Raw genomic sequence first — 17,179 nt, forward strand, 5'->3', positions numbered from 1 at the left:
AACAATTGCCATCTTGCCTATTTTACCCACAAAGAAAATTCATTGATATTAAAACCAAACCCTCTAAACAATTTTTAAAAATATTATTTTCACTTTTCCCTAGTAAAAAAGAGACTGTTCGTATATTTAAAAAAAAAAAAAAATTGGCCTCTCATATTAGAATGGGATTCAGAGTTTTCAAAGCCCTTCCAGCACTCAACTCTGATCCTGGCAGGAAAAGCTGGCAGTTATAACCCCATTTTGAAATTTAGGGGGTGGGAAAGTGTGATTCTGAGATTAGGCAGTCTAAAGGAGAACTCACTGCAAAGATTTTCAAACCTTTCCAACAAGGGACCAATCTAAAAGGGATTGTTCCAGAAAATTTTAGTGGATTTCAAAAACGGCTGAAGACCGGTAGCCTCATCTCAGGAAAGCAAGGAATAAGAAAAACAAAAGGCAACTTTTCCTATAATTTCAAGAAGGAAATGTGACCCTGACCCTTTAACAGCCTACGAACCTGAAAGAATTTTCTCAAGAAATTCCTTGAACTTTCTCCCCACAGGACTAGTCAGCCAGAAGTTTTGGCTACTAGTTCTGGGCCTCTGTCTGAGACTCATCCGCCCAAGAAAAGCCAGGAGCCTGGACAAGGAGAACCTGAGGAGCCCCCTTTACCTAATCACTTCAGAACTCCCACACTCCTGTGTCCCCTCGCCTACAGCTACCAGTTTTTCAAGTGAGCTCCAACCTGGTCCTCCTCCAAATCTGCACGCCCCCTCACACACACACACACACACACACACACACACAGATTGCTCCCCTGCACTCCCCAAACTTTACCCACCCAACAAAAGTGGGAACCAAGTTTCTCACCATCCTCATAGTTTTTGAGATAGTAATCCGGGCCGGGACCCCCACGGCTTTTTGCCGGGTTCCTCAGGTTCTGGAACTGCAGGAAGTCGGTCCTTTTGCCCCCGAAGCGCAGAAAGGCGGGCGAAAGTCCCCGGGCCAGGGTCACCAGACGCTTGGAGCTGCAGGGGTAGAGAAGGAGAAAGGAAAGGATACGGGGGACAAGCGAGAGGCCGCAGGGCACCAGCAAATCCCTCTTTCTACTCTCTGTGGAGTTTCGCCTGGCACCCTAGCCCGCCTAGCTTTGGGCCGAGGGACCCGGCACTTCGCCTCCTGCGCCCAGCTGGTCGCGGCCCTCTCCTTCAGGCACCCCGACGGTGCTCACGTAAGGCAGTATTTACAAAGAGTTAGACTGTTTGTTAACAGTGTGTGCATAGGTGGGGGTACGCTTCTGCTGAGAATACTGGACTAAGGCGCAGTTGCTGGGCTTCTGCCCCTGCCGGGAAAGCGCTCCGAAAGGAGTCGCGCAGCGCAGGGACCTCGGGCTCCGACGTTTGCCAAACTTCTCGGCTGAAAGAGGGAATCTGCCCCAGGGGCAACCGCAACCTCTATGCAGAAGGTGAAACCCGCCTTCTCTCAGACCAGGCACCTGACATCAAGTTTGATTCTTTTTTCTTTTTCTCAACGCCAGTTGATTTTCCTTTTCCACTACCTTATAACAACTGCATGCATCTCCCAAATCCTTGTCTTTCTGAGAACACTCCCTACACCCTTGCACAGTAAAAGCAAGGTCTCTTCGGTCCCTGAAATAACTCAGCCAGATCTCAGGTAAGGTAACGACCTTCTCTCCACACCCCCCCCCCCAGTTGGGCTCCATCTTTTTCCATTCCCACTTGGGATCATTTGGAAGCTCTGAGGAAAGTGAAGTTTGCCGAAATGTGGAACGTGCGCGTCGCAGCAGACTCTGAAGAGCATCAGAACAATGGCATTTACAGCTATTTAGGTTCAGGATTTCCATAAATACGTTTTTTAAAAGCCAAAAGCTAATTAGGGAAGGCGCAGAGAAGAGCAATGCGGATACGCTTAATGCTAAGGGCATCTGCTATTGAGTTTCGGATTTCTAAGTTATTTTTAACGCTTTTCTGGTTCAGGTTCTGAAAATGCAAATCCAAATGGTACTAAAGAGCATCTTGAAGACGGTGGATAGGAAAGGGGGGGTGGGGGAACAACGGAGACTCCGGTTTCAGAGTTTCGGACAAAAGCTGTGGCCGCCCAGAGAAGTCCCAGTAGGGAGTAGGATACCCTGGCCGTGGACTCCAGGACTGCGTTACCAAGCGGGCGCAATCGGGCGTCGTGTGGGCCCACGGCTGGCAGAGGAGACCGTCGCGCGAGTCCGGCCCCGCGGAACCGGCGTTTCCAACAACCATCCAGCCGGAAGCCTGCACAGCCAATGCAAATACGCCCCGCCACGGCTTCTTTCCCGAAAAGCCGCCTTCCACAGTCTTTTCTGAGGCAAGCATTTAGCGAGAACAGTAAAGGTTTTGTTGTTGTTTTTAAGATAAGAAGCAAAAGAACTCCAAAGGAGTCCGCGCAGCTGGAGAACCGCGATGCAAGTAGGGAGTGTAGTCGCCCCCCCGTCGCCGGCCCCCCACCCCACCCAACTCTCCGGGAGAGCTCAAAGACGCGCGCTGCTGCATGAAGAGCTGCCGAAGAGGAATCCGGGCCGCGCAGAGTTGTTCCCGCCCTCCCAGCAGAGGCGCGGGCAGGAACCGAAACGGCCTCGGCAGCCGCAACAGCAAGCACTCAGCCTTCCCGCAACGCTCGCTCCACGTGGAAGAAACGCCCCAAACTGCGCTTCCCGCTACCTGCAGCGTCCTCCCGCCGGGCAGAGGGCAGGAGAGACCCGGAGAACTGAGGGGCGGGCGCACACTAGAAGCAAACTCGAATTTCGCGGAGAGTGAAAGATACTCACGAAAGACGCACGGCGGACGCGGCCTCAGGGCAGAGAAGTGAGACTGAGAGCGCTCGGAGCTCTTCGAGGGAGCCCACAGCTGAGCTCCAATTTGGAGGGGATTTTTTAAAACTCAACATTTGTATTCGACATTGTAGACAATTTATTTATTTTTACAATGCAACCCTCTCCCTGTTGTGAAGGGATCGTGGTTGCCTAACTGCTGAACAGTAATAACCGGGGAGAGGGTGCGCCCCAATTAAGAGTCCAAGCCCTAAAGTAATGTAGAATCCACGATTATAAATCTCCTGGCTTCCTAATCCACCGGTGCGAGACTCAGACCTCCGAAACATCCCTAGAGTATTTCTAGGACCCTTTCCGCTCTCCTTTTTTACGCTATGACCGCAGCGAGGGTTCTTTCTTTCTTTCAAGAAAAACTAAGCTATGCAGTTACCGCAGATTTAAGGAGGAGGGACTGGGGGACCATTCGGTCTATTAAAAGTATCTTTCAAAGTCCTTAAATTTGGAGAGGATAGCAGAGGATATAAAATTAAAACATCCGAACCAATTTGCCTACCGCTCAAGCCTCTGCCTAGATTGATTTTCTGTCTGGAAGTGGGAGAGAACTGACGAAACGATCTTTCCGTGGAAAATTCCACTTTCGTGCGAATCCCGCTTAAACATTCACAGACACACGCAGACACGCACTCTCTCACACACACCCATTCCTCTCGGGTCTTTGTTGCTCGAGACCTTTTCTTCGCTTTTGTAACTGCCCTGAATCTCTTGTTTCTCTTCAGAAGGAGTCCGGGAGGCTAATTGTGGATATATGTAAGCACAACATTTTTTCAGTCATAACTGATAAGTTTCTGAAATGCCTTCTGCATTGCAAACATGTGCATCTTAATAGAAAACATTGCTTTTCTCAATCACCAGTTACAGCCTAACAGCAAATATTCCTGGAGGAAGAAAACCTTTCTTCTCTTTGAGAGATCCGCCTGGTGTATTTTCTTCTTCTTCTTCTTCTTCTTCTTCCCCCTTTGGAATGGGGGGATAGGAAGGGGTGGGGGTTGCTACTTAAAAAAAAAAAAAATGATCCATCGAAGCCCCTGCCTTACCTTAAGAAATCGAGCCAGCCATCATGAATGATGGACGGATCCAGCTGCAGAGAGAGGAAGTTCTCATTGACTGTCCTGACTGGGTTCTTGGTGCTCACATCAAGTAGAATCAGGGTCTTTTCCTTCATACCTGGAGCTCTGTCTACAGGCAAGGGTCTCCTGTCTCCAGCTTGGGAGGAAAGGGAGCGATGGAGCAACAGAGCCAAGAAGAGAGCCACCGGGGCTAGGCACGCGGGGGGGCGGGAGTTGCTGGAGGGCATGGCTTCAGGGAAGGCACAGAGCACCCTCATTAAATCCCTCTGATTTAAACCTCTCTTCCTACAGGGTCTCGCTGGTGACTAATTGTCCTTATCTAAAGTGTGTGTCTGTCTGCCTCCCCCCCCCCTTTTTTTTTCCCTTCCTTTCCCCCCCTCTCTTGAGCTCTCTCTCCCTTTTTTCTTTTTTCTTTTTTTTTTTTCCCTTCAGTGTTTTGGTGCTGGTGGAGCGAACTCACGCCCCTAGCCAGCCTTCTCAGAGACTCGTGCCAAGAGTACTCGTTCACCAGCACCGCCCCTTTAAGAGATTTCGACTGCAGACATTTTTTAACTTTTTAAAGGTAAGGGGGTGGAGGGGGGGAGGCGGGAAGTAAGAGGAAGGGGTGGTGTTGTACCCTCCTGATTTAACCCTCTAGGCTCGGGAAGCGGAGGGAGGGATCGAAACTATACCGTTGTAACATTTGGGGTACGGGCGGGACGTCTTGTTTTTACTTCCCTCCCAGTAAGGCTCTGGGGAGGGCGATTCTAGCTGCGACCCCGACGCGAAAGCCCCTGCGCCATGGAGTCGAGGCTGCACCAGTCGCTCGCCTGTTTGCCCTGACAGCGTCTGGCATTTCGACTCCTCCAGGCCCTTCTCTTTGGGGTAAAGCAGCGAGAGCAAGGCTGCTTAAGTTGCAGAGGGGTCCTGCAGTGGCGACTGTGATTCCTGCCAAAGCACAGAGAGCAAAGGGAGATTCCATGGATCCAAGTATGGACCTCTTCGAGGCGCTGGGCAGACACACAGAAGCCGCCTCTGACCTCCATAGGGCAAAGACTGGCCAGAAGGAACACACAGAGTGACCAGATCAAAAGGTTTATCTGCCCGTGTGGGTAAAAGGCTGCCCATGGTTCCCATCTGCCTGCAGCTGAGGCCAAAATGTCTTGGGGGATTCACTATATACTGACTTAGGCCAAGTCAAAGCAACCCTGTCTATGCTTGCCTAGTCTGGGAGGCGTTGCGCCCATCTGAGCCACTGGTTGACTACTCCACTGCAGCAGCAGAGCCACCCCCTTAGCCCCACCTCTATATCAACCTTGGGCTCATCCCTCCCACCGGGAATTACACCTTTCTGGTGCCAGAACAGAACAGTAACACAATTAGGTTTCCAAACTTAGTCGGGAGCCAAAGCCAGAATCTTCCCACACTTAGTTCCTGGATGCTCCAGAACAGCCAAGAGCTGCAGGGTGCACCACCCGCCCTGGTTCATGGATCCCCAACCCACAGCACCTCCCAGGGTGCTAGGATTGAGCCCTAGGTCCCCAGTTAAAGTCAGAGAGAGAGGCCAGACCTAGTTTGCTGCAGTCATACTGTCAGGTTCCACCTTTCAGCTTCTTTCTGGAATAAAATGGGGCTTCTACTTGGCAGATGAAGAGAACTACTTTATGTGGTGTGGGGAATGCATGAGCCTCCCAGGGCCTACTGGTATCAAACATGCAAAACTCTTAAAATGCAGAGGCAAGGTTTTCCCCAAGGGCTCGTGAGCCAAGGGCAGCATCACAGCCACCAAAAAACAGCAAAATGGCAACCTACCTCTCCCTCCTTCCCCTCAACTGAAGTTCCTTGAAGAACTTCTACCAAACTAATCAACCAGGAAATAGAGCTTAGGTGGGTTAGACTGGGAAGTGCCATGAAGACCTTTTAGGAAGTCTGCATAAAGTGAGACCAAAGTGGAGGGGGGGGGGGAACCAAAGCATATTATTTAAAGATGATATTTAAAACCAAGATGTTAATATACTGAAGGATTAGAGGTGATCTCTGGCCCTAAGACCTGCTTCCCACAGTTCCTAAAAATGTCTAACACGTCTAGATCCTTGAAAATATGTGTGTGCTTCTATGTAAGGGTGTGTAGTATAGTGTGCGTTTCAATAGAAATTATTGTAATTTTTAAATGTGCACTGAGCAACTCCTAGAGATGGGAACAGCCTGATGAACAAAGGTTTTTACTTATCTTTGTATCACCAGAACCAGGCACTTAGTAGGTATTCAATAAATGCCTGTGAGCTAAATTAATGGTAAATCAAATCATGCTCAGCACACTAAAATCATAGACTGCTCTCAAGAAGAATGTGAAAATAAATGCATAGTTTTATTTGTGACAGTAAACTTTTAGGTTTCTTTTCAGTAATTTGTTTTCTCAGTTATTAGCATTTTTCTGGTCATCTCCTTTAGGAAATACTTATCTTCCAAATTCAGAAGCCATTAGTTCATTGCTTATACTCAGAATTAAAACTAATTATATATTTTTAACAAGGAGTCAGATTTTCCAAGGGCTTAAACACCTTCTGGATTACAAGTGAATGTACTTTCAGAAGCCACATTAATCGGGACCAGAGGAAGACCACCTGAATGAAATAAAGAAATCACTCACCCACTGCTGCTGCTAAGACGCTTCAGTCGTGTCCGACTCTGTGCGACCCCATAGACGGCAGCCCACAAGGCTCCGCCGACCCTGGGATTCTCCAGGCAAGAACACTGGAGTGGGTTGCCATTTCCTTCTCCAATGCAGGAAAGTGAAAAGTGAAAGTGAAGTCGCTCAGTGGTGTCCGACTCTTAGCGACCCCATGGACTGCAGCCCACCAGGCTTCTCCATCCATGGGATTTTCCAGGCAAGAGTACTGGAGTGGAGTGCCATTGCCTTCTCCGACTCACCCACTAGATGTCTATAATTAATATACCTTTCAAAAATAGCTATTCCTGTGACTAAGAATGAACTTGGTTATAATGAGAATCTGCTTAATTATAAATTTTATCCATATTTTTTGTTAGTAACCCAACCATTCAGTAATTTCTCGGTGGCCTAGTTAATTACTTTAACCCGTATTCAGTGTCTTCACCAGAACCTCTATGTAGTATAAAAATCAAACCCAACAAAACAGTGTTTTTTTTCTTACTTCCTGAGGAAAACCATCTCTCTAGCCTGGCCACTGAAACTCTAGCCATGTCCAGCCTGAGGACATCTAGGCAAATAAAGTGATTCAATAACATTTAAGGAGTCCTAGATAGTCCTGATTAACTCTGAGATGACTTGCTTAGTCCTTTGGTCTAGTTTGGATATAACTCTCCACAGGGCTACTCTTTCCAAATAGGACCTCCCTCCCCATATCACAGTTTTTATCTTACCTCTCATCTAACCCTAATTATATTCTGTAAGTAGCTCATTGTTAATGCGTATATTGATGTTTCTATCCTATCTTTTGTGTGCCAGGTGATAACAATCTATCTCTCTTCTGCCTTAGATTGTAATTTCCAAGGGGATAAGAATTGGGACTGTATAAAATATGAATTACTGGGAACTAGATGCATTGAAATCTCTCCTTGGAAATGCTCTGCCTGGTGTTACTGAATGGTCCTTGGTCCTTATAGATAAATTATTTTGCTTTCTGGGAGTCTAAGTTTCCATATTTGTAAGAAATCTTGAAGATTAACTGGTCCAGTGATTTCTAAACAATAGGATTTCAAAATAAGTATTAGTGTGGAAGAACCAACATATTTGCCAAATTTTTATTTTGTCTAGTAAGAACCTTAAATGTATCAACTACTTATTACTATTTTTTCCCAAAAGAAAAGGACATTAACTGCCAAAAAAGAGCTGAAATGATATGTCAAAATAAACAGCAAGTGTGTAAACTGAATAAATTTAGCTTCATGAAAAATCACTATAATATTTTATCATTTCATCTCAGAGCAATGGAAATATGCCAGTGACCAATATGGGTACTATGACTGGTGACTGGAACTAACGATTTATCTTGTGTTTATGGCCAAATTCTACTTTGTAACATACAGTCAGGATACTTTTTAATGATGGTCGTTGTGACTATAATAATTTCTTTCCAGTCTCCTATGCTTTTTCCTCATTTTTAGCTTGTCACAAACTTATTGACTCCCTTTCCTTCTATTAAACACAGAAAATCATTGTAATTTCAATGCCTGCTTTCCCCTTCTGAGAGAACTATTCCTCCCTTCTGAGAGAACTATTCCTTAATGTCTAATAGCTAGGAAAAAAAAGAAAAAAAAAAATTCATTCCACCATAATGGGACAGGAAGCATGAAGCTACAGCAGCCAGTCCACTGTGTCATTGCTGCCTGGGTATTTGTCCATGATGACTACTATTTATTGATATCTTATGGTCCAGGCATGGTGCTCAGGAAAATCTCACTGATCTTGAATAACTCTGAGAGGTAGATACAATTCATTATTACACCTAGTTTACATATAAGAAAATGGAGACTCAGACTTGTTAAGCAACAAATGCACAGCTAATAAGTGTTCCCATCACTTCATGGCAAATAGATGGGGAAACAATGAAAACAGTGACAGACTTTATTTTCTTGGGCTCCAAAATCACTGCAGGTGGTGACTGCAGCCATGAAATTAAAAGACACTTGCTCCTTGGAAGAAAAGCTATGACAAACCTAGACAGCATATTAAAAAGCAGAGACATTACTTTGTTGACAAAGGTCCATCTAGTCGAAGCTATGGTTTTTCCAGTAGTCATGTATGGATGTGAGAGTTGGACCACAAAGAAAGCTGAGTGCCGAAGAACTGACACTTTTGAACTGTTATGTTGGGAAAGATTCTTGAGAGTCCCTTGGACTGCAAGGAGATCAAACCAGTCAATCCTAAAGCAAAGTAGTCCTGAATATTCATTGGAAAGACTGATGCTGAAGCTAAAGCTCCAATACTTTGGCCACCTGCTGCAAAGAACTAACTCATTAGAAAAGACCCTGATGCTGGGAAAGATTGAAGGCAGGAGGAGAAGGGGACGACAGAGGATGAGATGGTTGGAGGGCATCACCGACTCAATGGACATGAGTTTGAGCAAAGTTCTGGAGTTGGTGATGGACAGGGAAGCCTGGTGTGCTACTGAGCGACTGAACTGAACACAGTTAATAAGTGTCAGCAAGGATTGAAACCCAGGGCACACTGACTCCAAAGCATATGTCTGTGTTAACCACCACTCTCTAAGGCTAAAGTACTGTATTCCCTCAAACAACTGGTCAACTTGTCCCAACTTTTCATGGGAAAACCCCTGGAACAGGAGTTGGAAGACCTGAGTTTAAGTCCTATATTTACAGATTCTACATATTCTAGCTTTGTTACCTTGGGTACTTTTAAAAAACTGTTCTAAGTCATAGCTATACAGGCATGCCAGGCTCCTCTGGCCATGGAATTCTCCAGGCAAGAATAGTGGAATGGGTAGCCATTCCCTTCTCCAGGGGATCTTCCTGACCCAGAGATTGAACCCAGGTCTCCTGCATTGCAGGTGGATTCTTTACCATCTGAGCCACCAGGAAAGCCCAAACATAAATGCTTTTGCATTTGAAGGCAAAAGGAAAAGGGGATAGCAGAGGATGAGATGGTTAGATAGTGTCACCAGCTCAATGGATATGAATTTGAGCAAACTCTGGGAGACAGGGAAGGACAGGGAAGCCTGGCATGCTGCAGTCCATGGGGTTGCAAAGAGTCAAATACAACTTAGTGACTAAACAACAACAAATCACAGCTGCTGACTCTAAAATTAATATCTTTAAATAAGAAATTAATAAAATGATGTATGGAGAAAGTGCTTTATAAATCCTAAAATATTATACAGTTGTACTACTTGTTTCTTGTTATTTCTTATTCCTTCTCCCACACTTGCCACAAATATATTCCCTTAATTGACAACTGGAGCAAGAATTAAGCTATATATAAATAACTTATTGATAAACGTGGGGGGAAAGTCAACTCTGTCAATAAATGGAGTAATAAAATGAGTATGTTCCACATATTTTAACCCTGCCGGCTCTTTTGCCTATGATTAGCATCTGATAAACGAAGAAAAGTTAAATAGGTTTTACGTGCCTTCTTCAGTTCTCCACTGGGAGAGGGGAAGACAGGAGTGGAAAATGGACAGTTTTGGGGAATAAGAAAGACTGTGCTCTCTGTCCTGCTTAGAGGAGCAAGGGATAGCAACACTTTCTCCATATGGAAAGTTGAAGGGGAAAAGAATTTGTAACTGATTGTTCCACCTCATTATATAAGAAACTCTAACTTGATTATTTTTTTTCCATTGTTACCATCAACCAGTAAACTTATGTGGGGAAGATCATAACCATAATAGATGTAGTTAACTCATTAATGAGTTCAGTTTGAAATCCTTTAACATTTTTGGAGGTACGGATGACAGAGATTTGAAGAACTGCTATAGGTTAAAAAAAAAAGTAACAGAAAAATATCTCAAAATTATTAATGTCCTAAGTCACACTCACTGAAGAGATGTCCTGTCTGCCTTTATACATTCAGGTAAGTCCTGAAAAGCAACGTGTGACACTGGAAACTGTATGGGCTCTACAGCTCAAATGACTTTGACTAAAACCCAGTTCACAGTTTCCTGCCTGCTCATGTGAACCTTTGGTGAATAAGTCATTTATTCCTGCTGAGCCCCAATTTCCCCATCTATAAAATATGCATAAATATACTTCCCTCCATGTGCACTGTGAGAATTAAATGAGGTATTAGTTCCTGGCACACAGTTACTATTCAGCTATCAACGTCACTGATGGGATTTCATATTGGAAATAAATGTAATTTGCATGGATAAAATAAGAAATTTATACACCTTCACCTGAAATCTAAGGTTTCAAAATAGTATAATAAGAGCTTCCCTAGTGGCTCAGACCATAAAGAATCTGCCTGCAATGCAGGAGACCAGTTTGATCCTTGGTTCAGGAAGATCCCCTGGAGAAGGGAATGGCAACCCACTCCAGTATTCTTACCTGGAGAATCCCATGGACAGAGGAGTCTGGTGGGCTACAGTCCATGGAGTAGCAAAGAGTCGGACACGACCTGAAATCTAAGGTTTGAAAATAGTATAATAACTTATTTATATACTGTCCCATTTTATGCTCATAGCTTAGATTGGACAAGCTGTCTCCTCATAATTCAGGTAAGGAAATCAAGAGGCAAAAAATTCAAAATGCCACTTCTTGAAGGACCTGAGACTAAAACCAGCTCTGCTGAATGAAAACTAGACTACACTTTCAGTGTGTTTGTTATTGAAAATACCTGAGAACTTTTACATATAAAGTCCCAGGACAAAAATACAAATTGCCTTTCATATGTTTTATAACTTCATTATGTTGTTTATACATACCTTAAAATAACTATAAGCTGTTTATATTATATAGTTTCCACTATACCACTTTCTGAGTGAGATAATTCTAAGAAATAACACTAAAGATAATTTCTAAGAAAGTAAAATATGTATATCATATTTATTTCAATTACCTCCTATTTCAGCCTCAACAATGAGAAGTTGAGCCTGTAATAAAACAGCTGCCTGGAACACAATTGTGTCACATAAACGAATAGCTTTTGCTCCCTAGGCTAATGGCACACTTTGACCTTTTTAAATACCCTAATGTGCTTAGTTCATAATAATGGGAGTTATATAAATATTGACAACAGAAAGACTACCACAGGTTCAGTTCACTCCTCAATAATAAAAATCAGCTGACACACTCTATCCATACATACTTACTCAACTGAGTATTTTGCCTCTGCTTAAACTAACATCTAGATCCCTAATTCTTTGGAGTAGTTTTGTCCCCACATAAGTAGATCCAAGTTCTTCCTCATTCAATGCCAGTTGTGCTAAACCATACCTGCCTTAACACTCAGCAAATTTCCCAATTCTTCTACTCCTTTTGGTCACCTAGAGATATTAACATGACGTGACTTTTAGAAAGTATGTTTCATTTCCATCAGATACTTTAACTTTCTTTTTTGATCTTCTGAAGCCTAGCCATAATAATACTGTGTTTAAAAAATTAAAAATATTTTTCCGGGACTTCCCTGGTGGTCCAGTAGCTAAGATTCCATGCTCCCAATGCAGGGGTTCCATATTCCATCCCTCATCAGGGAACTAGATCCCACATGCTGCAACTAAGAGTTTACATGCCACAACTTAAAAAAAAAAAAAAAGATCCCACATGCCACAACAAAGACCCTGCATGCCAAATCCATAAACAAATGAAAATAAATATTTAAAAAATGTCTTTCCCTTTCAGGAATATGTAAAATCAATTTGAGAGTTTAGGGCAGTGATTCTTAGCCTCAGCCACATATTAAAATCACCTGAGGAGAACTTCCCTAGTGGTACAGTGGACACGAATCTGCCTGCCAATCAGGGGACACAGGTTTGATCCCTAGTCTGGAAAGATTTCACATGCCACAGAGCAACTGAGCCTGTGTGCCACAACTACTGAGGCTGAGAGCCGCAACTACTGAGCCCACCCGCCTAGAGCCCCTGAGCTCCACAACAAGAGAATCCCGCCCACCACAACTAGAGAAAGCCCACACAAAGCAACAAAGACTCAGTACAACAAAAAATAAAATAAGTTAATTTTTAAAAAATCACCTGAGGTATACATGTGTATACATGTGTTCCCCATCCTGAACCCTCCTCCTTCCTCCATTCATTTTGATATATGGCAAAACCAATACAATATTGTAAAGTTAAATAAAATAAAATTTAAAAAAAAATAAAATAAAAATCACCTGAGGAGCTTTTTAAAAATAATCATGCCTGGGCCCACCCCCAGATATGCTGGTAACTGATTTGGAATGGGGCCTCAGTATATCCTGGATCCCTTGCTATACAACTTTATTTGGTTTCTAGTTTCAGGAAGAAAATTTAGATGACAAAGGATATATTATTTGAATTTATTTGATTTCTAGATTTCAGATAATGAGGAGTTCAAATACTAAGGGATAATTCAAAAAAAATTTTTAATCTATTCTGTTCCTACATTTAGACAATGAAAGTTCAAATAGTGAGGGATCATCCTCAAAGGGGGAAAATTATGCAAGTACATATCATATATCCTAGTAGCTTAGTGGATTCTCAACTGATTATTCCTTCATTCAAGAAATGTTTTCACTTTACACCATCTTATTGGCAAAATGTGAACACTGGATAACTAACTCTGGATGTGGGGAGATAGGAAACTTCTTGCACACTGATGGGAGTGTAAATTGGTTGACCCATTCTGGAGAGTGATCTAGCAATATTTAGTGAAATTACATATGTGTATTCCCTACAACCTAGCAACCCCACTCTGGGAATAAATTCCCAAACAACTCACAAAAGGCTCATCAAAGGACCTGAATGAGGATAGGCAGTAAAGAATTGATTTTAATACTAAGGAATTAGGCACCTAGATGTTCAGCACAGGGAAATGAACAGGTAAAATAAGGAAGGCAGCAGTTAGATGCAACAAACTAAATGTACATACAACATGGATAGGCTTTAAGTAGAATGATACATGAGAAACAAACAAAAAAACAAAAGCATAGCTATAGCATTATAACCATTAGCACAAATAAAATATACACACATGAAACAATATATTTTATAAGGATAAAAAATATCAAAGGACATATATCAAACACATTAGAGTTGATGCCTATAAGGTAATCACTGAAAGAAGAAAATTAAACAAAAGGCTTTAAAGGGACCAATGCTCATAAACACTTTCTTGCGTTCAAGGCAATACTTAATCCATTTTCTGGAAAGTGAAAGACAGAAATATTTATTGGGTGTGCTGATTACAGGCTAGATAGTGTTGTCTGCCTCTCCACCTTGGGAGGCAAAGAATATCTATCCCCTTGGAAACCTCACAGGCCAGTTGGGAAAATAAACAAGTTAACTAAAATCCATTTGGTAAGTGCTGTAAATAGACTTTGGTGAAAGTGCTGTGGAGTACTGTAAAGATTATGACTTAATATTATTGTGTGTTTATATAGGGGCCTATTGGGCTTCCCCAGTGGCTCAGTGGTAAAGAACCTGCCTGCCAACACAGGAGACGCAGGTTCAATCCCTGAATGGGGAAGATCCCCTGGAGAAGGAAATGACAAACCACTCCAGTATTCTTGCCTGGAAAATTCCATGGACAGAGCAGCCTGGGAGGCTACAGTCCATGGGGTTCCAAAAGAGTCAGACGCTACTTAGGGACTAAACAACAACAAGGGGTCTATTACTTAATGTACACGTAATTTTCCATCAAAATGATGATTGAAATATATCATACTTTAATGAGTTGGATGCTTGGGCTTTTTTTGTTTTCTTCTTTCTTATTTATCTGTTCCTAGTTTTGTGTGAAAGTGGAAGTCACTCAGTCGTGTCCAACTCTTTGTGACCCCCATGAACTAGTCCAAGGAATTCTCTAGGCCAGAGCACTGGAGTATTGATAGCCTTTCCCTTCTCTAGGGGATCTTCCCAACCCAGGGATCAAACCCAGGTCTCCTGCATTGCAGGCAGACTCCTTACTAGCTCAGCCACAAGGGAAGCCCAGTTTTGTGTAGTTTCTACTTTGGGAACAGCTAAGGCTTGCTTGCTGTAGAAATGTTGGAGTGCCATCTGCTGGTGAAAAATGTTTTATATTCCCCTATCTATCTTAATCCATTTTAAAAAACAAAAATGTCACATACATTATAGGATATTTGGGCTTGAAGGAATCTTGGAAATCATCTAAGGTTTAGAGATGAGGAAATATCTCCTTACAATACTGAATCTCACTTAAGGAAAATGTGTGTGTGTGTGAATTTTCACATACCCCTTTCATCACTTCTGTGAGCCTCACAACACTTTGTAAAGACTCACAAAGCTAAACTACCTTAATTTTCCTAGAGAGATAAACATATAAACTACTTTACAGGGGTCCATAAGACCTGTTTAAACATTTATGTAAGTCCCATTTCCCAGGAAAACAATCTTAGGAAGGCAGCTTACTAGAGTGCCAAACAAATGGGCTTCAAGGTCAGACTTACATTCATCTCAGCTTTACTATTTAAATACTAAGAAGCCTTAAGAAAAATGTTTAACTTTCCTAAATCTCAATTTCTTTATATGTGAAATAAGAACAGTAACCCAATTTATAGAGATATTGTAGTAATTTGTAGGGCACATATAAAAATGAAATGCTTAATAATATCAGAAAAATATTTAACAGCTAAACTAAACCTCTAATACTAATTTAAATATGCTTCTTAATCTATCCTTAATGAAGCTAAAAACTGTAAATGGATCTTCCCCTCATTTATATTTTATATTTATATTTAATATAAATAATCTGCCTCTAAGATATTACATACAATAAATTCCCATAAAAATGTAAATGTAAAGCAAAATGTGTTTTAATAGCTCACTGAATATCTGAACAGATCATACTTCTGCTTTAAGGCCTTGCTATTCATAATGTGGTCCACAGATCTAGCTGTATTACCATAAACTGGGAGCAGTTAGAAATGTAGAATCTCAGGCTCCACTCTGACCTACCAAATTAGAATCTACATTTTCACAGGTTCCCCAAGTGATTAAAATTCATATTTCAAATCTGATAAGCATTACTTCACAGAACAGCAAATAGATCCTGAGCACCATTTTTTAGGAGAGGTTGCCAAAGCTAGCTCCACCCTGTTCCTCTAGGCTAAATGTATCTATGTCTTAATGTTTAAATACTGAAACTTCTTTAGTTCTTTAAAATTTTAGTGAAACTAATCTCACACGCTAGTAATGCTCAAAATTCTCCAAGCCAGGCTTCAGCAATACGTGAACCATGAACTTCCAGATGTTCAAGCTGGTTTTAGAAAAGGCAGAGGAACCAGAGATCAAATTGCCAACATCTGCTGGATCATCGAAAAAGCAAGAGAGTTCCAGAAAAACATCTATTTCTGTTTTATTGACTATGCCAAAGCCTTTGACTGTGTGGATCACAATAAACTGTGGAAAATTCTGAAAGAGATGGGAATACCAGACCACCTGACCTGCCTCTTGAGAAACCTATATGCAGGTCAGGAAGCAACAGTTAGAACTGGACATGGAACAACAGACTGGTTCCAAATAGGGAAAGGAGTATGTCAAGGCTGTATATTTTTACCCTGCTTATTTAACTGTGAGATAGCCAGAGAGAAAAAATAGAGAGAGAGAGAACTTCCCCACAAAAAGCTCTAGCCTAAAGCAATGCCAGGCCGCTCACAGAACAAATGACTGAGCAAATACCAGAGGAGAGCTAGCCAGCTGCGGACTGGCCCATCTCCCACCAGAGGCAGAGAGGCAGGTGGGCAACAGCCAGAGCCGGTGAGGGGCAATCTTGGCCCAAGAGACAGCATCCTCCACCAAACTGTGAGCAGGCCCCCAGTTGCTAAACAAGTCTTCCTGGGATCCTGGACAGTTGACATCTGCCAGGAGGGTTGCAGCCAGAGATCAGCTCCCCAGAGGAGACACATGGCACACCTGAAACAACGTTCCCACTGCGCACCCAGGAAACTGAGCGGCTGGGACGGGGGAGGTGATAAGACACACCGCCCCACCTGGGGAGAGTGTGTTCGCCAAGCACCTGGTTGCCTGAGCTGCCCAGACCTGGGAAGGGCACAAAACACAGGCCCAACTGACTCTGTGCCATTGTGGAGTACCCGACAACCTGAACCTGAGCGGCGTAGATCTGGGAAGTGCACACAACCCAGGGCCCACTTTAGACAGTTCCCCTGCAGAGCAACCTGGAGCCTGAGCAGTGTAGACCAGGAAAGCACACACGCTGTTAGCGGGGACAACCCAGTATGGCCCAGACACTGCAAGCACTCCCCACACACGCCAGTGATATCTGTTTGCAGTGTTCCTCCCTCCCCACAGCACAACTGAACAAGTGAGCCTAAATAAGTGACCACCTCCGCCCCCTTGTGTCAGGGCAGAAATTAGACACTGAAGAGACATGCAAACAGAAGAAGCCAAAATAGAGGGAACCACTTTGGAAGTGACAGGTGCAACAGATTAAAACCCTGTAGTTAGCACCAACTACATTGGAAGGGGCCTATAGACCTCACAAAGAAGTATAAGCTGGAACAAGGAACTATCTGAAACTGAACTGACCCCACACTGCCCACAAAGCCTCAAGAGAAATTCCTAGATATATTTTACTATTATCACTTCTTAAATTTTTTAATTGT

General features: G+C 43.1%; 1 protein-coding gene across 13 annotated transcripts in view; it reads right to left on the reverse strand.

Annotated features, from left to right (window-relative positions):
* HPSE2 (heparanase 2 (inactive)) overlaps positions 1-4,365 on the reverse strand; it is a 715,384-nt gene extending 711,019 nt beyond the window's left edge. For 3 of the 13 annotated variants that reach the window (XR_015155159.1, XR_015155163.1, XR_015155164.1), the window contains exons 1-2: positions 3,895-4,309; positions 850-1,007 (exon numbers count right to left, since the gene is read on the reverse strand). Coding sequence is in view for 6 of the 13 variants with exons in the window: in XM_086377175.1 (XP_086233301.1) it covers positions 850-1,007; positions 3,895-4,184 (448 nt within the window). In the remaining 7 variants the exon portion in view is untranslated. Of the gene's footprint in view, positions 1-849; positions 1,008-2,797; positions 3,575-3,894 lie in introns of those variants that run through there. The other 10 variants (XR_015155160.1, XR_015155161.1, XR_015155162.1 and 7 more) reach the window with 6 other exon arrangements.
* Between the last annotated feature and the right edge of the window lie 12,814 nt (positions 4,366-17,179).

This window comes from Bos grunniens, chromosome 26 (genome assembly GCF_055505025.1).
Source record: "Bos grunniens cultivar Pamir isolate PY7600 chromosome 26, Bosgru_T2T1.0, whole genome shotgun sequence".
Classification (NCBI taxonomy): Eukaryota; Metazoa; Chordata; class Mammalia; order Artiodactyla; family Bovidae; genus Bos; species Bos grunniens.